At 34.4% G+C, this 25806-nt stretch overlaps 1 protein-coding gene across 1 annotated transcript; it reads left to right on the plus strand.

Moving 5' to 3' along the window:
- Window positions 1-492: 492 nt before the first annotated feature.
- Window positions 493-25377, plus strand: LOC132742692 (uncharacterized). The gene is made up of 14 exons (XM_060731157.1): window positions 493-733; window positions 12007-12045; window positions 16846-17082; window positions 17685-17763; window positions 18009-18157; window positions 19539-19769; window positions 20324-20566; window positions 21048-21299; window positions 22171-22320; window positions 23050-23106; window positions 23692-23808; window positions 24351-24467; window positions 24825-25007; window positions 25241-25377. Exons 1-14 carry the CDS (start codon window positions 493-495, stop codon window positions 25375-25377), a joined length of 2232 nt encoding a protein of 743 aa, XP_060587140.1.
- The last annotated feature ends 429 nt before the right edge of the window (window positions 25378-25806 follow it).

The raw sequence follows: 25806 nt of genomic DNA on the forward strand, positions 1-25806 counted from the left end.
TAAATGTATGAGAAATGAAACATGAAACCACATCAAATATAACTATCTGTTATTTGCATTGTGTTTTTCAAGTACTGATGCAATTACCAAAGTTGCATGCAATATTGCAGTCCAAAATTATGGAAGACAATAACATACATTCAATTTTATATAAAATACAATAAAACATAGATAATATGTATCAAAGAGATACTTCAGTATTAAGAAAATGGCTTTGACAAACAATTTAAAATTAGTATTATAGAATTTAGTTTGTTTCCTTAAAGAAGAAGGTTGTTTGTTTTACAAGACATATATATTATCTGCAAATGATTTTGAACCATTTACATGGTAACATATAGCACCAACTTTTACTTGACCTCGTAATCTATGAATGGATACATATTTCATCCAAATCAAATTTAGATCAATCATTTACATGGAAGTGTTTATTATTCCTATGTATTCTATTCGTGTTACAAAATGATGCATATTTTACATGTCTCTTTAGTAATGTCTAAAACTGCTTCTCAACGATACAACGGCACGATAAACAAAACATTAAGCGGCTTACCTTGTCAACGCTGGATGGATGATACCCCTCATTGGATTCACAGGGATTATAAAGATCCCATTGCATACCCTGATAACACTTTAACTGACGCGAAAAACTACTGCAGGGATCCATCCAGGAGCGGATATATTTGGTGTTATACACTTAATCCTAGTGTTGATTGGGAACGTTGTTTACAAGGTAAGCAGTCTTGGTCTCGGCCTACATTTTCTACGGAAACTTAGAGTAAAAGAGACGCAACTCGAAACTAGAAGGTTGGTTTGATCTACTTCTTTAAGTGGTTAATATGATTAAGTCATATATGACATACAGTTCCGAGTTTAACGTGGTAGATAATTGAACTGATTTATTTTAAATATTTATATACACACACATCTTGTTCAAAACTTTTGTTAACTTTAACATCAAATTAACTTAACAGTTGTTAAATTTTAATATTTTGTTAGCTAACGAAATGCCAAAATTTGAGTTGTTCAGAGCTGTGTTAAATTTTGTGTTAGTTAACAAGGCGTTAAAGTGCTTAACATTTTGTTAAATAATTAACAAGAAAAATTAATCCCACAATGCAGTTTGTTATTTTCCTCCACAAAAATCAAAATGGCCGATAACTCTCCAGTTCAATAAGAAATACTTAGAAAATCAGCTGATGTACATTGTCTGCAAAATACAGCTGAGTCATAGACTAATAAAAAATAAAAACTCATGTATATGATCTGTCTTTTTTGGCTGTTATAAACATACTGTAAGTGTAACCAGAACCCCAGTATGCCATATCTAAATGAAACCATGAATAGCTACCTTGACTGACTTGAGAGTGATTTATTTCATATATACAGTTTATACATAGGAAAACATATTTAAAGTTATTTTACCTTCATATTCTTTGTGAAATGCCAATATATATCCTGGTTACTTTATGATTTCTTTGCAATTTACATGTAGAGCAGACTCCACCAGACTTGATCCTATTTTGATCCTATTTCCAAGTACTAATATTTTGTGAAGCATTTGACAATGTACCAAACATTAAAAATGCATTCTGGTCTGATAAATATTAACCAGCCAGCCTGCATATTAAACAAACAGTGCTTGCTATTCATATTTTAAAATGTTCCTGCGTTTACACTACAACCTTTTCCCACATGTATATTTTCCCCCTTTTTGAATTTTTATCAGTGTTTATTCCATAATATTTTTTTCGTAAATCCATTAATGAAATATTTAAACTGGGTGTTAGGAAACATGTTAGCCAAGTCTGAACAATTCCATTTTTTAAACACTTTTAAACACTTATAATTGTAGCTGTTGACAGTAAACAACTTACACTAGAAGCCATTTTTAGCTGTTGCATTGTGGTAAATGATGAGTCAATTATGTGTCAAACTACCCTATTGATTTTACTTCCATATGCTTATGTTATAAGCTTGTGTGGAGGTCACTGTCAAAGACTAGGCTTATATCTTTATCATCGATTTTACTGAATAATGGTCCTTTATCAAAAGTTTGTGAACTATTTTGTCTTAAGGATTTAAATGAAGTTCACTTATTAAGGTCAACAATCATTGCATGGATTTTGACTTGTTTATAAACTTTTTCAACTTACAACAATGTATGGTTAAAAATGTGCATGCATGCATCATCAGTATTCAAAATTGCTGAGTGTATTTAATGAAACAAAACTTCATTCATGTCTTGAAATTACAATTCCTTTCTCAGACACAAAAATATGACATGGATTTTAACTGAAAAAATGCACATTTTAACAGAAATAAAACCTTGTTCACAAAATAACAAAAGCTCATGAGTGATGAGTGATTCTCTTAAATCAAAAGACACCTTTACATTAACATTTCCTTATCTTATTAATGAAGTTTTTTATTGATATTGTATTAACAACTAATTTTGTATTTGAGTCTGACAAGTTTGTACATGCAAATATCAATATCTTATTTCCTCATTTCAATAGATATATGTCTTAAAATGTCTGAAAAAGAAACTGTTAAGTGTTTTTTTGTATATTTATCAAACAATTATGATATTATGTATATTTAACATGTCACGGTTCAGAACTTTTCACTTTATAGGGGAGAAGATGTGTAAGCGGCCGGATAGCTCAGTCGGTAGAGCCGCGGTACGGTATTCCGAAGATCCCGGGTTCGAGTCCCGGTCAGGCTGTACATTTTTCTCACCCTGTGACGTTTGGCGCCCAACAGGGGACCGTGACAGATATAGCTCAGAGTTTAATTTACATTGCTCTGTGACATTCGAGGACGAATTTCAAAATAGCAGAGGAGGAGTGTGTCACGGTTCAGAACTGTTCACTATATAGGGGTGAAGATGTGTAAGCGGCCGGATAGCTCAGTCGGTAGAGCCGCGGTACGGTATCCGAAGGTCCCGGGTTCGAGTCCTGGTCAGGCTGCACATTTTTCTCACCCTGTGACATTTGGCGCCCAACGGGGGACCGTGACTAATATAGCTCAAAGTTTAATTCACATTGCTCTGGAACTCTGTGAAATTCGAGGACGAATTTCAATATAGCAGGGGAGTATGTCACGGTTCAGAACTGTTCACTATATAGGGGAGAAGATGTGTAAGCGGCCGGATAGCTCTGTCGGTAGAGCCGCGGTACGGTATTCCGAAGGTCCCGGTCTTCGAGTCCCGGTCTGGCTGCACATTTTTTCACCCTGTGACATTTGGCGCCCAACGGGGGACCGTGACTGAATACAGCTCAGAGTTTAATTCACATTGCTCTGGAACTCTGTGAAATTCGAGGACGAATTTCAATATAGCAGCGGAGTATGTCACGGTTCAGAACTGTTCACTATATAGGGGAGAAGATGTGTAAGCGGCCGGATAGCTCAGTCGGTAGATCCGCGGTACGGTATTCCGAAGGTCCCGGGTTCGAGTCCCGGTCAAGCTGCACATTTTTCTCCCATCTATCAGCCAACTTTGCTATACCCCTTATTCCAACATTCCGAACAAGAACCCTATCTGCAATTTCAACCTTGGCTTCCCTGACCCGCAGATCATACCATTTCTTATGTCTTTGACCTTGTTTACGAGCTTCACGACTAGCTGCCTTATAAGCAAAGTTAAGTCTGCTACGTAATCCAGATACATATGTGGACTTATCTGTTGGCTTAGTACGATAAGGTTCGATACCTAAAAATGCATCGATTGCTAGCCGAGGATGACGTCCAAACATTAAAAAATGGGGTGTGTAACCTGTGCTTGAGATTGGCGTTGAATTATACGCATGAACAAGTGCAGGGACATGAACTCTCCAATTGGACTTTCTGTCTTCTTCAAGAGTGCCAAGCATGTTCATCAACGTTTCGTTAAAACGTTCAGGCATTCCGTTCCCTTGCGGGTGATACGGGGTAGTTCTAGTCTTTTCTATATGTGCAATATTACACAGTTCAAGAATAACCTCACTTTCAAAATTTCTACCCTGGTCACTATGAAAACGACTCGGAAATCCATAATGACAAATGAAATTTTCAAATAGAAATTTTGCAGTGGTATGAGCCGTTTGATTCTTAGCTGGTATTGCTTGTGCGAAACGAGTGAAGTGATCGGTAATTATCAAAATATTTTCAAAGCCTCCTTTTGACATTTCTAGTGACAAAAAATCCATACATACCAAATTCATAGGATAAATAGAATGAATAGGTACAAGTTTGGCAGAAGTCTTATCCAAAGTCTTTCGACAAATACAACGAGGGCAATGACGAATACGATGTTCTATAGATTGTTCCAATTGAGGCCAGAAGAATCTTGATCTGATAAGGGCAACAGTACGTGCACAGCCTTGATGACCGGCTTCATCATGAAGACCTGTAAAAACAACATCCTGAAATGATCTGGTAACACAAGTTGAACAACAGGGTACCCATTAGATGTGCCTTTACGATACAAGACGTCATTCTGTAAATACAAATTACTCCATTCTTTGAGATATTGTCTCACAGATTCAGGTTCAAGTGACTTTTGTCGATCTGTAAGTCTATGACCAGCTTGTAAAAGCTGTATCACACGAGCAAGTGTAAGATCACCCTTCTGTTCTTGCTTCCAATCGACAGCTTTAAAGTGAGAACCAAAGCATGTCTCATCTTTGGGATTCAACTCTAAAACTTGCTGAGTCACAGAACCACATTCCATGGCCGGAATCTGACCTTGACCTTCAGAATGAGCTTGAAGTAAAGCTTTAACTGCATCTGAAAAAGAATGGTGTTTCTAGTATCAGGGTTCGGTAGTCGAGATAGTGCATCGGCATCATTGTTATGTTTTCCTGCCCTGTATATAATATTGATGTTATAGGTTGATAATGCGGCTAACCAGCTATGACTAATGGCTTCTAATTTAGCAGTAGAGAAAACGTAGGTCAGGGGATTATTGTCAGTACGGACTGTAACAGAATTTCCATATAGATACTCATGAAATTTGTCACATATTGCCCATTTGAGTGCCAAGAACTCTAGCTTGTGTGCTGGATAGTTCAACCCACTTGGCCTTAATCCTCTGCTGGCATAAGAAACAACTTGCTCCTTCCCGTCATGGTTTTGGTAAAGAACTGCACCAAGCCCATCTGAACAAGCATCGATATTGAGAATAAACGGCTTTGTATAATCAGCATAAGCTAAAATGGGTGGAGAAGACAATTTCGGAATCAAAATATCAAATGCCTCTTGTTGTTCTTTCTCCCATTTACACGGTGTACAGGTTTTACATTTGACTGCCTTCTTATAAGTAGGGTGACCCACTAAAAGATCATTAAGAGGTTTAACGATTTTAGAAAATCCCTCTACATAACGTCTATAATAATTTGCAAAACCTAGAAATTTTCTGAGTTCTTTCACAGAAGTTGGAACAGGCCATTCCTTCAGGGCTCTAATTTTCTCAGGATCAGTTTCCACACCTTGAGAACTAACAACATGTCCAAGATATTGAACATAAGTTCTGAAAAATTCACATTTTGAACCTTTAAGCTTAAGGTTATGCTTTTCAAGACGAAGAAAAACTGATTTTAAACGCTGAAAATGAGAATCTATATTGTCCGAATAGATAATGATGTCATCAAGATATATGAGACAATCTCTTAAATGTAATTCACCAATGCAACGTTCCATTAAGCGATGAAAAGTCGCAGGCGCATTGGTTAACCCAAAAGCCATTCGATTACATTCCCAAAAACCAAGAGGTCCTACATTCAAAGCAGTCTTCTGTTTATCATCCTCCTTCATAGCGACCTGCCATTACCCTGAACGTAGATCTTACTTAGAAAAATACTTCGATCCTGCAAGTGAATCAATGGTTTCGTCAATCCGAGGAAGAGAATAAGCATCCTTAACAGTACCACTGTTTAATTTTCGATAGTCAATGCAAAAACGCAATGAACCATCTTTCTTGCGAACTAAGACGACATTTGAAGAGAAAGGGCTATGAGATTCACGAATAACTCTAGCTTCAACCATGCTCTTTAAATGTTCCCGTACTTCTTCAAACATACCTGGTGGAATACGTCTATATGTGTCTTTAAAGGGAGTCGGGTCAGTTAAGTTGATTTCATGTTCAACAACATTCGTACAACCAAGATCAGTAAGTCTTGAGGAGAAAATGTGTTTCCACTTGTAAGAAAGTTCTTGCTTCAGCTTGTTGATCTGATGTCAAAGTGTCTGTAGGAATACTTATTCCAAGGTTTTCCAAAGATTTGTTAGAGTTATGGGACTTGTCAATTTCTCCTTCCAAAGGATTAATAGAACGTAAAACTGCAACTTCTTGAAGATTACAAAGTGAAGTTCTAGGATAGATGGTTACTGGTTTAGCTGTCAAGTTACAAACTTTTACAGGAATCCTTGCAAATGAAGTGCCATGTTTAACTTTGACTAACCTCGGGCAGATATTCAGTGAAACAACATCATTGTTTTTTGTAACACCAGATTCCATAACACCAAAATTCCTGACTTTGCCTGTGAGGATTTGTGTCTCAAATGCTTTTACAACGATAGGTTTCTGATGAAAACTTGTAACTGGTATGGTATGACCTGAGGCCAGAGAAGCCAAGGCATTGGAGATAGGGAGATAGGAACAGACAAAGCCTCAATACCTGAAGATTTCAAGAAATTCAAAATGTTTGTCCCTATTATCAATGGCACACTAACAGAATAACTAGTGTCTGGAACAATAAGTATTGGAACAGGAACAGGGGTAAAATCTGAAACAGGAAAAGATATTTCCAGTAAAGAATAACCTAAATATGGCACTTTATTACCACCAGCTCCAGTAATTTCCAAACAAAAATCTTCCAAATTGTGCATAACTGGCTGTGGATTTAAAGATTTAAAACATGTTTCACTAAGAGTAGAAATCATGGAACCAGTATCTATCAAACCAGTTAAAGCTATACCATTGACAATAACCTGGGTTTCATTAGCTGAACCAATAAGAGGCAGAGAAGAACTAGGGCCATCACAAGTACTATCATGACCTACCATCTGCCCTACGATGGAGGTCGCTTGTCGTTTAAAGTAACCTTTTCAATAGGTTTTTCAGGCTTCTGCTCTTCAGATGCTTCTTTTACTCTATCTCTGTACCGTGGTCTATTGTTATAAAAACTTACTCTTCTATCACTCTTCAATCCTTTAATCTCAGCATCCATCTCACTTAGTTTTACTTCCATACTCTGCATCTGTTTGGTAAGTGTTTCTAGTTGCTTCAAAACCCTATTCTCAACAGAGGTGGCATATTGTTTAGCTTCTACTACATCAGCTTTCTCTCCTTTAGAATTTGAAACCCCTGGAGAAGGTTGAATTTTACATTCAGTTTTACTTTTGATAGGGTTTGAAGATGGCCTTGATTGCTTAAGATCCTCTTCAATTGCCCTCAATTCCTTTCTAAATGTATTATAGTCATCAGTTTTCTCATAAAGAAAACGAGGCACATTTTTCAATTCCAAATCTCGCAAACCAGACCATAATCAACTGCGAAGCATTTCTGATCTTGCAGACTTGTTAACTGGACCGGGTAATCTGCTCAATAGTCGCTCTAATCTCATGCTATAATCAGCGACGGTTTCATCTTCTCTCTGACGTTCACTATAAAACTGCTCCTTAAGGCGTTCAGAAGTTTGAACATTCCCATAAACACCTTCTAATTCAGTAAGTATATCCGCTACAGAAGTATCCTCTCCGAGATGTAATAAACCCCTCGAGCAGTACCTTTCAGAGATTTGCGTATGGCTTCACGTATAATATGCATGGGATATACCTGTTCATCAATCAAACAATGAACATCATACTTCCAAACTTCAAATAAGTTGGTTTTAGCTTTCTCATCACCAGTAAATGTTGGTAAATCTGGAATACGTGGGTGAATATAATCAAACTTACCTTTCAAAGTTTGATTTGTAAGTAAAGAATGGCCAGGAGTAGGCAAAAAGCGTACTTGGCGTATTTTAGCATGACTGGACTGTTGATCATAGTCACCAGGTTGCAATAATTTAGGCCTTGTTCCGGTTTAAGAAGTATCGTTTGTATTGTCATGTAAGGGTACATAAGAACCATCAAAATTATGTCTACGAGGTCCGTAAGATTTCGGAGTACTTGTTACTTCATACAATCCGGATTTTCGCAATTGCCTGGCAAAATATTCTAAGTCCTCTTGCCTATAATCTGGAGAACCAGTTACATCCTCATCTCTGCCCTTTGGTGTTGCCATATTGGGAAAACCAACAAAATTCCAAAATCAAATACAACACAAATGGAATGGATCAAAAATAAATAAATCTAGATCCAAAGAACCTTTTACAAAAGAAATTTCACCAAAATATTTAATGTGTAAAATGCAAAGGTAATTTCACTTGCGCAAAAAGGGAACAAAGTATTTAACGCAAATAAACAAAAATTAAATTGCGTTACATAAAATTCGGGAAATAAAATTGTCCATCTGGTACACCATACTTTTGAACACATAAATGATATCATATGTAAATCACAAACCATCAACTATAACCATTAACTAAGTTTCAAACACATTAAGTTGGAAAATAAAATTGTGTCACATAATATTCAGGGAAATTGTAATGGCCTAAATGTACACTATACATGCACCACCAAACATCAACATAAAATAGTACTGTATTATGTATTCAAGTACTAACTGCAATATTTGTCACGCAAGTCGCACACTATGTAATTCAATCAAGACCATTTATTAACAATTCCGTTAAATGTCAATGGTACCTCTAGTAGACCATAGTTTTCATTCAGCAGCAACATTCAGTAACTTTTGTTGATATGCAAACCATACATACAACTAACTTTACATCAACTGGGTTTCCTACCAGTATTTTCTAATCAATAAGTGGCAAATGGCTATAACAACCACCATTCATAATAATTAACCACAATATGAAAAGATCACTCTCATGTACAAACAAATATTCATTTAATTTCAAGTAAGAAAACATTAGCAATATACCCTGCAGTGATATATTTCCAGTGTTTTCTAATTTTCTGAAATACAGAAAATATAAACAAACAAACTTCAAACAAAGTCTTTTCAAACTTTTATTTCAAATCACCATTTCAAATTGCACTTTATACTTACTATAGATTAAATACCCATGATGCATCAAAGCTGACAAAAGCGCGTCTTGGTTTGCTTCTCAAAATACTTGTATATAGTTACCTTTCAGCATGCAAGTTGACAAAAATTTATTTCACGACTTATATACTTGAAACTCACTTCAAGGCTATAAGTTAATAAACGCGAAATATAAATAAACACACAACAAATCAATACTATGGAAATTTTAGGGTGATCACACACACTGTACCAAGTCTTAAAATTATTTCTTTATAGATCAGGTTATGGTCATCTAATTTAATCATATGTACAGACACGGACAAGCAGCCATGCCAGATATCAACATTTCAGCAATATGCAGTACATGTAGACAAAGAAATAGCAATGGAGTATTTAATTTAATACCATTTCATTTGTATTAAATACTTTTTTTTCTTTTTTTTAAAGAGGGCACTACACAGACATAAATAATACCAACATATATGCCGCCAATACATTTCACATGGCTAGTTATTCATGACTATTTGTAAGCTTTCACAGACACCAAAGGCTATATATATATCAAATTCATGATATAGGAATCTGAAAGGTATATACATGTATGTAAGTTGGGAGGGGAGAAAAAAATATGTTAGTTACAGTTGTTTATTAGCCTCACCAATACCAAAGTGTTAGAACTGTTGAATGGATTGATGACAGATGATTGAAAAAGTGTTTGCAGTTACATGCATCCCATGCAAACCACTGTTACTGTCTGTGACTGTGCTTGCAAGTACCATACAAACATACAACAACCTGAAAAACTATAAATAACATAATTTCCAGTTTCTAAGAAAACATTACACAATAAAATATTTACCTACATTCAACACAATCAAAATTAACCTAACACCTAATAAGTTTACCACTAAAAAAAATGTCACTGAAAGTTAATAGTAATTTAAGAAAGAAAACAGTTCAGTTCCACTTTCACTTTAGAATGTAAACAATGTCAAAGAACAGCTGATGAATATATCCGGTATAATGTTAAACGGTTGAATCCCAGTTGTTATCACATTTAAATCCTTTCGATTGACGACAAATATGTTGAATAAACGAAAAGGTATGACATGATCATGTAATGAAAATGTTTATGAGCTCAAATGATTATAAATGACGAAATAGTGCACAATACAAATCCTCTCCAATGTTTGTTTACAATAAACATTCCTGAGGGAAGACGTTGGTTGCTGTTGTTCCGGAAATGGCTAAAAATACCATGGCCAATCTGATTGGTGGAAAATGGAAGCCCGTGACGTCATACATGGCAAATCAAACTGTATCGTCCCCAAAAATTCCGTACGTCCCCTTCTGGTGAAAATAAGGAAAGCTACACTGGCCACCAATGTCGTAGGGTTCCTCTTTCCTAATAAAGGAGGGGCTGTTTCGGCCTGTAATGGCACGGAAACAAATAAACAATTTACTAAGGATGAAAGAAAACGCAAACACAGCTACTTCGTGGCGCAAACCAATGGAAGTGTATTCAATGTGAAATACAAAATGCAACACGCATGTCATTTCAATAATTGAATGAATACATTACGAGTAATAAATAACAACCAAAATTACCTGTAATGGCACGGAAACAAATAACAATTTACTAGGATGAAAGAAAACGCAAACACAGCTACTTCGTGGCGCAAACCAATGGAAGTGTATTCAATGTGCGCATGCGTGACTTCCAATCCGGGTGAGTAGATGTTAGGAGGCCCGTCCAGAAAAAATTAGTTGTTATGCATTATATAGAATGCCATTAAGTGTTACATGTTGCAATGAATGAAAAGGATGAATGAAAATGAGAAAAATATTGGGGATGAATAGGACAAATTTATATATAGGACATATACATATATGATATAACAAAATGACAAACGTACAGGGAATATATAACGACACAATATATAAGACATACATACAAACAATAAATTATACATGTCGGTATATTACCTTCGTGACAAACAAATAGTATAAATTGCAGTATACTTTAATGCACAGCCAGTATAAGGTGAAAGAAGTGTAGATTTAAACTGACAAAACAAACAAAAAACTCCCAATAATTAACCAACCAAGTAGAGGGTTTTTTGAACAAAGCAGTACGGAACCAGTGGTGTCAGATTTTGGTAATTAGCCCTATATATGGTTTAACACTGGCAGTACTATTGTCAGCTCTATTGATCCAAAATTCGGTAGAAAGAGGTAACTTAATTTGTTAAGTGAAGATAAATCACAGGCAGGAATAAATTTATGTTTGTTTATGCTGAATTTAAAAGTTGATCTAAATACTGATTATATAACTTTAACAACTTTTGTTAATTTGTTAAAATAACACAACTTTAACGTTAACAATGTTTAAACAACATAATTGCTTAACAACAAAATTTAACACAGAATTTAACAATTTGTTGTTAATTTAACTATGATTTCCTTGTTTAATATCTAACAAAAGTTTTGAACAACTGGGCCATTGTTTTGACATCGAAATTGTATATTCAGTATATAAGGTATTTCATATTGTCTTGTCAGGAATATGTCATATTTCTTGACAACATGAAAATGTAATAAAAATATCACCACTAATTCTAACGTTATTAAGTTTTTTCTCGGTTTTCGCGATCCGGCAGTAATGATAAAATTTCTATAGAAAAACACTAAGATGCAATTAATATTTTTAAAGTGTTTGCTATTAAACAGACTTTGATATTAAAAGTACTTTTATACAAAGAATCTTAATAATGTTTTGTGTCAAAGGCAATGTGTGTATATAAATATGAGACCGAACAAGGCAACAAAAAAAGACAAAACTGTCCAATGGTTACTTCTCGTTTCAGGGCCTGATTTTGTCAAATCATCTTTATTTGCCTATAAAGGTAATTTCTATATTTATTCATAATCTTTAACAAATTTATCACATTTACCTGCATGTCTATAGATGAGTTAAAATATTACCAAAAAGAATAAATAAAATAAACTTGAGAAAAAATTATTTGAAAAATAGAGAGATTGAAGATTCAAGTGGTAATTTTTATGTTACGTGCGACTAATGCCTGAATTTGCAATGTTTTATTATCTTTGTACAAGTAACTTACGGGTTATTTTTTCCATATTTTGATCTCTTATTGGTAATTGGCATTGGTTGTAACTGCCCTTTAAAATGTCTTTATTCTTCACTTAACAATATTCATAAAAATTAGCATGAATCTAGAGGCATGCCACTGATTATATACACCTCAAAATTTGCTAACGATCACCTTTTTGTCATAGCATACTAGTATTTCAGTCCAATTATCGTCATAGTATAATCATATTTCCGCTTACGATACATTTGTACGGGGACCTCATAATCGGGTACTTAAGTTACCAAGTTATCGATTTGTCATGCACACCTTGCACTATAAGCACGTCGAAAAGCATATCCATGGAAATTTGTGTTTTATGGCCATTTGCTTTCACTTAAACGTGTACAAGCAACAAGACTTCTCTCGTTGTTGAACTATGTTCGAAATTAGCAAATCGACAAGTTAGACGTCGTTTAGTGTACATTAGATAAACAGGGGTATTGGAACGTTTGACGCTGACCTTTCACAAAGGCATGTTTCTCATGTCCTTTAGGTATCTCAGAGCGTTGTCTCGAGGATGTGGAAGCGATTCCAAATGAATGGATATGTCTTGCAGGGTCATGCCGGAGTTCGGGAACGTTCAACGACTCAAGCCCATGACCGATTTATTGCCATTTAGGTCAGGCGCCAACGGTTCTCCAACGCTACGAACTTAGTATCGACTTCTAGAATTAAACTGTAAGAAACAGGTTGCATGATGCTGAGGTCACGGAGGCCAGTAATGCATATTCCTTTGACGCAACGCCTTATATTTAAGAGCTTTTGCAATGGGCGCATACTCATGTCACCTGGACAGTTAATGATTGGACCACTGATGAGTCAAGGTTTTGTGTGGACTTCTCCGACAGACGGGCTAAGATTTGGAGAAGCCAAAATGAACGCTTAGCTCCAGCAGCCGTTGCAGAACACGGCGGGGATTCAGTCATGGTGTGGGCGATAATTAAGGGAAAACAGACCTACACATCATTGAAAACGGTACACTGACGGCAGTAAGGTACGTCAGTGAGATCTTAGACATCCATGCATGCACGTAGACTGGCACAGTCGGCCCTGATTTCATTCTTTTGGATGACAACGCCCGTGCACACAGAGTCCACATCACAAACTGATATCTTGCGGAGGCAACTAAAGTCCGCATGGATTGGCCAACGAGGTCCTTGGATATACATTCAATTGAGCATGCTTGGGAAATGATGCAGAAAGCCATTTTTCACGCCACGTCCAATCCACAATAGTTCAGGAGCTAAGACATGCAATCATAGAGGAATGGGCCAAGATTTCCTCATTACAATGTCGCAGGCTCTTTTAGCAGCATGCGATTCCAGGCCGTAATTAATTCCCGCGGACACCATACTCGGTATTAAACACCCAAGCCAACCATTTCCTGATTTGCAATGTTTTTATTCCACTATGTAATCTCCAAAATGTTGATTTGCGTCCAGCACACTCTTCCGAAAGCAGGCACACGACAAGGAACACTTCAATTGCTATTATTTGCATCAAAAGCAATTCCTAACTAATTATATTTTATTCATTTTAATCAATTTTTACATTTCGTAAATACACAAAAGTAACGCACTGTAGAAAATGTGATCCTTAGCAAATTTTGAGTACTAGTATATTTAAGCATTATTTATTTATGATATATAACATTTTACTAGAATATAAATTGGTTACAGAATATGTTTGTTGTAGAATCAACAAAACAAAAACATAAGTTATCTAAAATGCAGTATGCTTGAAAAACAAACTTAGGACAACATAGATTAATAAATGTAGCCCTTCGCCACCCAATGAGATACCTGTGACAACTATTTGGTAAATCACACACGTTGTACGACTTGTAACTTAATATGTATGCAATTTAGAGTATAAAAACCCTAAGAATATTTAGAGGATATCTTTTGTGTTGAGTGAAATATGAAATACGAGGGGTGTCCCAGAATTACGTGGACTTTTGCTATAACTTTTTTATTTTTTAATGCATTTTTTCAACAAATTAATACACAATCCTTAATGATTATGTCCATTATTTTTAAATTTCTAACATTGCTTCTCTATATTTTACGTCGCTATAGTAACGCAGTATGCGCAGGGCGGGGCAGTCCAATATTTTGTATTAATAAGTTGTCTTTACTTTCGTATATCTTGCGTATTTATGCGTAAAAAATGGCGCGACGTCGTAAGCATATGCATTGACGTCATATAAACGCTCGTTTGAAATTTTGACGTCATAGCTGTTTCCGTTATTGTTTACAAGCGGACAACTGACAACCGTTGCTCTTGGATATTTAACAAAAAATGACGTCCACGGATTACGCGGAACATCGGACTATCATCAAGTTTTGTGAAAATCTTGGGAAGACGCCAACACAGAGGCAGGAAATGTTGGAGACTGCAAAAGTGAGACCTCCTGTTTGCTGAGACGGCCGGGGGGACATTCAAGACGACAAGGGTCGTGGGAAAAAGTCAACGGTTTTTGCGGCATCAATTAAGAAAGTCAAGGACGTCATAGATCTGGAAGGCGTTGCAATGCTGAGTACTATTCAAGGGTTAGCAATAATTTTGTGTTTAAAAAAATGATTTTTAGAAATTAAGCTAATCACAATTTATTATTATAAACGCAATTTATCCGCTTCAGCTTTTAAGAACGTGAACTCAAACTGTTATAGTAAGGAGTGCGCATGATAGGTTATTTCCCTTGTTAACGCACATTGTCTTTGCGTACAAAATAAACCCCACAATAATAATAATAATAATAATAATAATAATAATAATAAAAAGAATAATAATAATAACACGGCGTCAGCATTATCACCGCCGTCTTTAACACTATTATCGTAACAAAAGTAAATAGTATGCTTTATTATTATTATTACAGTGTACGACCAGTGGATATATCGACACCATAGGTGTATTGAGTTAGGCGGCGACTATGTTGAGAAAAACTGACATTCGACGCCACGCATTTATTAACAACTAGCGACGCCACCGGAATGACGTCGTAACGTCGGAATGGACTGCCCCGCACCCGCTACCCCTTGTCTCATTACCCTGCCCACAAACACTGATCCAGTTGCCGCACAACTTTGAAATTTCTTGTACTAATGCAATAAAGTTGCATTTTGTTCATGTTAATTTTAATTGTTATTATTTTCAGCAGTTTTTGAGTTACAACAAAAGTCCACGTAATTCTTGGACACCCCTCGTATATTTTCGCAAGACATGTTAAATGACACATATTTTCACAAACTGGGACGACGAGTGAAAATGCCACATATTTTCACGAACCAGGACGGCGAGTGAAAATATGTGACATTTTATCATGTTGAGTGAAAATGTGTACCATACTTGACGAAAAACGAAAAAATAACCTTTTTATTCAATTTCATTATCAAAGGCAAATTGGTTACGACTCCCCTTGTTTGCTACACCGCTGCAATTGTACAGCTCGCAGTTATATATTGATTATTTATGAGTGAGACTATAAAAAAGGGATTGGAGCACCACACTAAATACCGTATTCCGGTATATTACGGATAAGACGCTTGAATGATTAAATGCTAAAATCTCGCCTTTTAACAGGAAGGGTGAACTTTACAACGTCTAATTCATCTTTTCACACCGATTTATAAACGAAAAAGAATAAAAAATATGATAATCGTCGAAAAAAACATATTTGTCTTTTTTGTGATCAAGATTTCTGCAAGCGTCTAGAGTTACTGCTCCAATCCTGTATTGAATTTACGCGCTGATTGATGCTACATTGTGACGTCACGCAAACAACCGTTTAACGTATGTACAGCGTTAATGACTGAAATAAAGATGTTGGTGTTCGGATTAATTTTCTTAGACCATTTTTTATCATTCTAGATAGTTTTCAAAAAAGAAAAAAAAGAAAAAATAACAAAAAAAAAAAAAATAAATAAAATGTTTTTTTTACCAAATTTTATAAAACAAAATGGCGAAAGAATTCCATTCAAATAAAATAATTTTTTTGCTCCGTCCACTTTCATATTTATATTTCATATCTATTTTTAACAAATATTAAATATACTTGACTGCTATAGCACCATATTTCATGGGTAAAATTAAATAAACAATTACATATAAAACACATATGTTAAATGACGAAGTAAAGTAGTGAGTACAGATTGTAAAAAGTATGTAAGTTACGTAATATACTTATATTACCAACTGTAAATATTTCACAAGCACACTAAAGACAATTCGTGAATTTGTAATAAGAAATCCACTGAAATAACTCGACAATTTAAAAAAAAAGATGTTGTATAAACAGGGTACTCGAATAAACGGACTTTTATAAATAGTACTTATGAGCATGGATAATTGTCTATTTTGTAATATGTTGACTGGCTTCTACTTTACTTTCTAGTATTTCATTTTTTTACATTCTGGTTATCACTTTGCTTTCAAAGGCGAGTTTTTCTTGGCTCGTATAAGACTATTATTTATTTATTTTCGGGAGCTTTTTTATTGGTTTTGTTCATAATTTAAAAAATCGACTTTTTTAATGTTATTATATTCCAGCATGTTCTACAGCATTTAACAAATGCTACAGTATTTTTTCTGGTACGACTGTATCTTGGAACACGGCCGGCTATGAGTGTTGGATACGGAAGTTAAGGCTTGTTTCCTTTTCGTCTTATGATGAAATGTATCTGGTAAAACAAATGCTAAGAAACTTTCGATACGTTGATGTAAACTACAAAATTGATACCATATTTAAGTATGATGACCCGGATCCGTATTATTACTCCCATATAGGTAAGCACCGGGCAAGTAGCCAAAATATATCACTTTTCGTTAACACACTCTCATAGATATATGATAACTACATTAGATAATATTCTTCATTTCATGCTTTGATCAGTTAAAAAGCTATTTTATCAAAATAGAGAAACTAGAAGCAAATATCTTGTCAAAGGCTTTGTTGTATTTTATCAATTAATCTATACAGATATAAATTATTCGGGTTTTCTTTTCAATAAGTAACACATAAATACAGTGTAGGAATTTTCTTCTAAAGAAATTTTAGTCTCTGAAACGTTTTAAAAGCGATTGAAAACTGCTGTTCTGCGACAGTGAAGGGATAGTTGCGGTTGTCAAGAGTTGTCTTATATTTCATTTTAATGCTATTTTATTTTGAGTTACTTGATCTATTCTAGTGAACGATTTTAATAATTGATATTCAGAAGAACTGAAAAACATATTCTTGAAAGAAAAGCATACATTATTTAGATATCAGCCTTTGGACTTTCTGCATGTATTTCTCATTTCTATCCATACGCTACTTTGATGAGGTCAAAATTATGTTTTTATTTCTCATGTAATTACTTTTGATTACACGTGATATTCATCTACTTCAGGTTTACACAAGGTACGAAATGGTAGAGGTGTAATTGAGCATATGTGGGATAACGGCTCGCCTTCAACATTCGCGGCATGGTAACTATTTTCTTCTCTTTATTTCATTGACAAAAAGTATTTATTCTTTAGAAATAGACTAAGAAATAATTCACTCTCATAGTGTAATAAATTTTGCGCATATTATAATTGCTCATTTCAAGCTAAGCAATTCACTACACACATTTAGTATTCTATTCTAGTAATCTGAACATAAAAACTTATTTGTTATGGAAGTATTTGACCACATCATTTACAGATTAATGGCGTTACCTAAATATTTGCAGGAATAGAGATGAACCATCGTCCAAAGGGAGTTGTACACGTATGTCCTTTCATCTTGGGCGTTACAATGACACTTGGGAAGTTGAGGACTGCGAGAGAGGACTGGCCAAATATTTCGTCTGTGATGAAGGCAAAACGGATACAACTATAAGTAATAAACAGTCATTACCTTTGTTTAGTTATGATAATGCAGGGTGTACTTTATTTGGGGGTTCTCTTTTTTGTTGCTCTTTGTCGCGAATTACAGATTTTTCGCAAAACGCAAAAGTACTTGTTCAGAAGTATCTACAGTGTAATTTCAAAATTTCTGTTTTACAGTATTTTCTATAGCGGCATAGGAAAAACTAATTTGCTTATGTCGCAATATGTTAGTGCAATGTTATAGAAACATGTGGCAAGTAAACGCATATTGAAATAATTGATTCCATCGTCAGATACCCCCGGTTGAATAGCATGTAATGTGTAATCAACAGTGGGTAAATTAAATCAAATTGCTTCGATATACATCAACAGGTGCGTAAAATATCGATCATTTAAATCGTGTTCAGCAAGATTTATATTCTTCGACAGCAAAGGTAAACAACTATAAGAAACTAAATAGCAGCTCCCACGGTGTAAACTTATTTCACGTGTCTTGCCAATATAAGAGGCAAAGCAATTTCCAAATTAAATTATTCCGCAAGCGGAGAGCACAATAGTTATATTTTTATTATTCAGAATTAGCGTTTCACCAAATAGAACAAGCGTTATGATTGGTCTTAATCGCCTCATGAAATTGTGAGGCAACCAATGAAAAAGTTGTCTTTGACACACCTTTAATCAACTGGAAACCGGTGAAAACTCCCACGGCTGATAAAAGTCAATGGTTCGGCCGTGGGTATACGGCGAAGAATTGATTCATTATCAGAAAATTCAAAATGCGTTAATCATCAGTTCACACCATTATAAGTTCAAAGGACAGTGTATAAAAACACGTTTATTTTAATTGAATACTTATGCAATATTAAAATGATTAGTGAAAATATTTTGTACAATTGTAAATGTTTGTCGTACTTTATGTTTTTCTCGGTTTAGTATAAACGTTAAATAGGATTAACTAGATTCATTTTGAGTATAGAAATCACTTACTTTTAAATTCAATTTTTTTTCACATTTAAGAAAGGAAAAAGAATCTGTTTAAGTACTGTTTTGTTTAAAATTTTAAATTTAATTCAAATAGTAACCTTCATTCAAATTATCTAAAAAAAAACCTTTTATATTATTTTAGGAAGTGCTGACTTCTTACAACTACCCTACTTCGACTCTTGTGCTTTTTATAAACAACTACAACATTCATATAAATACTTTGAATTTAATAATTTAATTTAATTGTTTGTCTTGTATACATAATTATGCATATGAGATTGTATTTGATTTTAATAAAAAAAGCAATAGCATAAAATTAAACTAAGATGACTAAAAGATATTATTTGTGTCTAATAAGTTCTTGTCCGTTTATAAATTCTGCTGTTATGTTTTTTGTTCTATGTCAGTTCTGCCTGATGTTGACCCTCATAAATATAACGGAACAATAAACATGACGAAATCAGGATTACCTTGTCAGTTCTGGAAAGATGTCCGCGTTTTCCACTGGAGGTCTGAATTCCCAGAATACTCCGTTGAAAAAGCTTCAGAACTACTGCAGGGATCCAACCCAAAAAGGGTATATATGGTGCTAATACCACAAATCCTATGGTTCCTTTCGAAGAATGTGCTTTCACAAGGTTTGTTTTTTACATAATCGACTAATGACATACTTATGTTCCAAGGGAAATCAGCAATGAAAAAATATAAAACAATAATTATATATTTAATCGTACAATCAATAATATCTGATTCTTTGCAAAGTTTACAGTTGCATAACGAAACGATACCAATTGTTGCATATATGAACGCCCAATTGGAAATAAAGTATGTATGCACAAATGTGGGGCTTCCGTGGCCGAGCGGTTAAGGTCGTTGCTTTCAAACCGCTTTGCTGGCCACTCCCGTTGATTCGAGCTTTGCAAGTGTCGTCGGTTTATACATATGAAAAAGCTATCGAGCTGACGGCTGCATCAAAGATTCTACTCAGTTGCCCACTTATCACTGAAATAATGTACAGGGTCACCTGAGGTCTACCCCCGCCAGTATACCTGGAAAGTCGCCATATGACCAATACTGTGTAAGTGCAACGTACAACCTCACAAAACAGTGTATATGAATGCATTACGGAATGAAAAGAACTTATACGAATGGTCTTATTATGCTTAAATACATACATGTGTGCATCATTCAGGTAACGACGAGTCTGATCCTCATAATTATGCTGGGAAATTGAGTAAAACAGCGTCAGGTAAAACATGTCAGCGCTGGGACTCAGACTATCCTCATAAGAGAGACGACACCATTAAGAAAACCCAGTTCCCGGATGAGACACTCGCAGATGCGTCAAACTATTGTCGTGATCCGTTTCGCGAGAGTATTCTTTGGTGCCGCACAACGGATCCTGAAACAGAGATTGAAAATTGTCTCTTTTTCGGTAAGTGGGATATTTTGTACTTCATAAATTCAAATAATTGTATTTATATTGAAGTCTAAAAGCATGGAGTTGTTTATAAACATTTGCACTCTTGATCGTGGGGTTTCATTGGCTCTTCCATTCCTTGTCGTGCGTTCTGCCTTATGAAAGCCGATATATTCTTCTATTAGTATGTTTAATGGATTTTTGATGAACTTTCAAGAAAAAGAACACAAACACAAAGAATTAAAAAACAAATCGAAAACGCTATCACATCCCTGCCATCTGATCATCGTCTGCACTATTCGTTATGTATATTTTGAAAATTTTGCTAAAATGATGAATGGTTTTGTCCGGATCTAAATTAAAGCTAGATAAATGCATTAAGGTATTAAGAATAGGAATGGTTTGATATTGTAAGATTTAAAAGCTATATATAAGATTAGTGATTATAGTTTCTAGTTTTAACATTTAGTTTTACTGCATATAAATCTGCTTGTAGAAACTGCATCAGACAGGTGTTTCTCAACTCTTTCTTCGTACGAAGGAAAACATAATGAAACATATACCGGCAAGTCTTGTCAATATTGGAATGATACAACACCTCACGATCACGTGAAGTTTTCCGATTCACAGTTTCCAGATAGAAATGTTGAGGAAGCACAAAACTTTTGCCGTGATCCACACTCTGAAGGTTACCTGTGGTGTTTTACAACTGATCCAGGGACACGTCATGAGCCTTGTTTGTTTGATTGTGAGTATCTTCAGTGTTAACCTCTTTGATTAAGTGTACATTCACAATCGGAAAAGCCGAAACGAACATTCACATTCTACTATCAATCTTTCTTTTAGACAATAAGTTATGATTTGTTGACTTTCCTGCCAAATATCAATTAACAGTTACAATAAGAGCCCAAAATTACGTAGATCGTTTGTGTGGTTCTAATGTTAGATGGTCCATAATGAAAGGTCTGTATACCACTAATACTATTTATAGTATCAAGTGTTTTACATAAATAAAACATGAACGGACTTGATATGAGTGTTGACAGTAAGTGTGAGATACATGATCTAATATGACATATCTACATATGGCAGGAAATAAATTGATCTTGAATAATGACACATTTCTATTGCTTTTATCAGTTTTTGAAACAATGTGCTCATCATAGACCGGCCCATATTTAATTGTTTTGACAAGCTTCGTTCATGGCAGTCACGTTCAATTTGCTTTAATAAACTTCACAGCAATGTTTTCATAGTCAAATGAAAAAAGTACTTTTTATAATATATTGTGCATCCAATTCAATACTAAGAAGTGTAGAAAAGTAATTGTAATGCACCTAAGCTGACACAAAAGTAGATGAAGTGGAATGCTTGTTGAAGTCTCTGACAATGTTAAGCGGACATGCATTTTTGCAGGCAGTTTTGTTGTATTAAGTAGGCTTTTTTGAAAGATGTGACTGAGAAAAATACTACTTGTCAGAGATTTTCTGCACTGAAAAATAAACAAAAACAATATTGTTTGAAATTCTGTATCATTTTGTATTATTTTCTGTCTATTTTCTGTCTATTATAAAAAAAATAAGGTTCTCCACAAATTGTATCCTTCGGTTTTCTTTAAGATAAATACCAGCTTAAAGATACAGGCAATAACATTGATTGGCATGGAACACCATTTGTTTGTGATAACGGAATCGTTATACCATACGAACATCAATGTAACGGAAAAGTTGATTGTGCGGATGTTTCGGACGAGAATAATTGCACAAGAGGTAAACCACCAGAGGCGGGTTTTCTTACTCCCTGAAGCGCAATGCAACAATTTCTTATAATCTTCTTTTCATATTACTTTTAAGTACATACCCTTTCGACTTAAATAGTATGACATAAAAGATATTTGACTTTATTGCTAAAAACCTGTATCCCAAATGACGTTATGCAATACAAAGAGAAAGAAAGATGGACATCATCTTATATATTATTTCTTTGAGGATAAATATACATTTCATGGAATTACTTATTGACTTATTGATCATTAGTTGTCCGAACATTATTTCAGTTCAATTTAATAGAAAGTAACACAACCAGAACTAAGTTATTGGTGTTAAGTTTCTTGCTAGGCGATATTTTGTAATTTTTATTGTACTCTTTACTTTGGTGTCATTCCATGATTTGTATGTTTTGATGGATAAAGACCATTATTTGGAGCATAAGTTTCTTCATCATGTTAAATGTTCACAGTTAAATCAAATATTAATATGTGGAATTGTTTTATTTTCAGAGCATAAAATTTTTAAACAACTATGATTATACCCGAGTAGAGGCCTTTAATGTCAAGATGAAAATAGGAGCCTTTAATTTTTGTTTTTTTTCGCCCATTGTCGATCGGTGAAACGTCTCACAATGTTTCCAATTATCGGGAAGCTATCAACATGATAAGCTTGGGTTTTTGCAATTATTGTCTTATCACGTGAAAGTCATGTGAGGTTTTGATTATTCAGATGTGGTTGTGATTGATTGTATGGATGCCTCTGATGAGAAGAACTGTGCAATCAACAGTTCGTTAAACTTTTTTGTCTTATTTACCGTTGTTCTAAAATCTAATTTACCACTTAACTATAACCACATTTAATGTCAATAATCATCAACATTTTAAAATTTTGTTAGACGTTTCAAAAGCTGTATTTACAAACTGGAAATGGCAAGGATGAAAATGTTTGCAATGTCGTCAACGGGGAAAGTTGATCCTGTTTCAATACATTGTTTATTATGCAATAAAAGACTATCTTCATTCAGTTTGCTTTCTTTAATTTCAAACAAACTACAAGAGTAAACAATAAAATAAGAGAATGTTCCCAGGGTCAGGGTAAATGCTAATATAAATGTTAGTGATTCTTAATCAATAAATAAAAGGAAGGAAAACAATAAAAATAAAGTGTTTATATTGAACAAATTGCAGACAATATCAAGTACCGTATGCTTAAATGCATATTTGCAAAAGCTGCTTAAGGATGATTATGTGTTGTTAGTAATAAGTGACAGTTTATTTCTTTGTTTGTCTTAATCGTTTCTCATTCTTCAGTTCTGCTTCAAATCAAATCTCAATCGAAAACGTAATTCTTTTTTTTCATTTTTCATGATAGGTCAGAATTCCAACTGTTCTCAATATCATTTTGAATGCTTAACTGGAGGCTGTATTCATATCAGTCAAGTTTGTGACTTTATTCCCGACTGTCCGGACACATCTGACGAAAGCTGTGGTAAGTAAATGAAATTTAGTATTGTCGTTTCTGAATAATGTAAAAATGTTAAAGTCAATAATGTGTTATTCAAATAAAACATTGCCTAATCGTGCCTAATAATCCATGGAACGGCACCTTAAGTATTTTTTCCACCAGTAAACCTGGAAATGCCTCACATCACCTTTATTTTTATGGTGTGACGTAAAACCATAAAAAAATGCACATAAAACACATAAAAGATCACATAACATACCAGCAAATTAATACAATACTATCACAATATACAAATGTTGCACATTTTCAAATTTTGTTAGTAACAATACTGCATTTAATTGATGATGATAACGTATAGATTTCAAAATAACAAGTTATCCATGTATGTAAATTTTGTGAATTAATTATTTACGTACTTCCATAAACCTGAAACCTGTAAAAATAGATCCTCATCCTAGATAAAGAACACAACTTAAATTGATTACTCGTTACGAACTGATATTTATTTACATGCTTACATTAAAAGGTATATTTATTGAGCAACAATCATTATTTTGGATCTATAGATCACCCACTTTGCCTGAATTCGGAATACCGCTGTTCTAATGGACAATGTATTCCAGAAGAACAGAGATGTGACGCCTTTATCCATTGTATTGATGGGACTGATGAACACGACTGTGGTAGGTCATTGTCAATTACGTATACATACAGTCAAATTAGTACAGTAACGGGTTTACTTCTTACCTAATCCGTACATGCCCTCAGGTGACGAATTTTCTTCGTTATCACTTATTCACTTTAATTTTAAGTGTAATTATTCCCGGCTACACGTAAGTGTTGTGTATACACAAGTCAACATAGAACATTGCTATCAACGTTTTGACTTTTATATTGTACTAAATATTGCATGATTCATTAATAACCCACACTCATGGAAAATCCCGTATATTTCAACGGAATAAATTGTTGATGATAAATAGTATTTTAAATTTTGTATAATAAACTCTTTGTAATATTTCGATTCTCACATATTATAGATAGTTGTCATATTGGATCTTTTCACTGCGATAAAGTGCGATGTATTCCAAGTAGGCTAGTTTGTGATGATTATCCTGACTGCGAAGACAGGACGGATGAAGAGCGTTGTTCTTCACCAGAATATTCTTCCTGCAACGACATCTGGACGGCAGGTTATCAAATGAGTGGATTTTATAAATTAGGTATGGCATTTTAGATTTGAATTACTCAGATATCGACTTTCCAAATAATCAATGAAGAGAAAATGCAGAATCTCCATTCACCGAAACAGAGAAGCTATATCACAAGTAGGATGAATGGGATATTTTTGAGAAAAAAAAAAACCTGATAACCATCACTTATGATTAAGCCAAGATGAGTTACATGCCAACTTTTGTATCAATGCAATTATATATTTCTTTTTTGTATGTTTCAGCTAATACAGAAGTTGAATGTGATTTCAGTAAAGTAAGAACAGAGGGGAAAGTATACACGATATCTCATAATTATGATTTTAATAAACAGTACGTATTTCTAATTTTGCATATATTAAATTACATCAAGCTCGGTTAATTGTATACTGTATTAACACAGGGTTAACAAGGCACATCGGTGTATACATTTCAAAGATATATGGCGAAACAATCTCATTTATACTTAAAAATAACATCGTTTACATAATGAAATACAACAACATATACATAAAAACCATTGTAGTAAAGTATCACAGTAGTGTTTTGCACGGTATCCTTTTTGACATTAAAAATCTCAAATCGAAATTCTTAAACTTTTTGAAAAAGAATGTTGGTCTATTTCAAACAATAATTTTGTGACACCAATTACGAAGTTATATTGAATAACAGGCAATGGCTGCTAGGGCAAAAATATGTTATTCTTTGAAAAATTGCCCATTGGATTGCATTGAAAGTGTAAATAAGCTATCCATGGCCGGGGCAAACTTTCTCTGTGAACATTTTATCTCGGACATTGTTTCTTATGGCC

This window comes from Ruditapes philippinarum, unplaced genomic scaffold (assembly GCF_026571515.1).
Source record: "Ruditapes philippinarum isolate M1 unplaced genomic scaffold, ASM2657151v2 ctg4102_1_1_1_1, whole genome shotgun sequence".
Taxonomy (NCBI): Eukaryota; Metazoa; Mollusca; class Bivalvia; order Venerida; family Veneridae; genus Ruditapes; species Ruditapes philippinarum.

Excerpts from the sequence above, each read along its gene's own strand:
- LOC132742692 (XM_060731157.1), top strand. The coding sequence starts at position 493 with ATGTCTAAAACTGCTTCTCAACGATACAACGGCACGATAAACAAAACA. Across the intron at positions 12,046-16,845 it reads ATCTTTATTTGCCTATAAAG|CATGTTCTACAGCATTTAAC; the intron begins GTAATTTCTATA and ends ATTATATTCCAG. Across the intron at positions 23,107-23,691 it reads GAAGAACTGTGCAATCAACA|GTCAGAATTCCAACTGTTCT; the intron begins GTTCGTTAAACT and ends TTTTCATGATAG.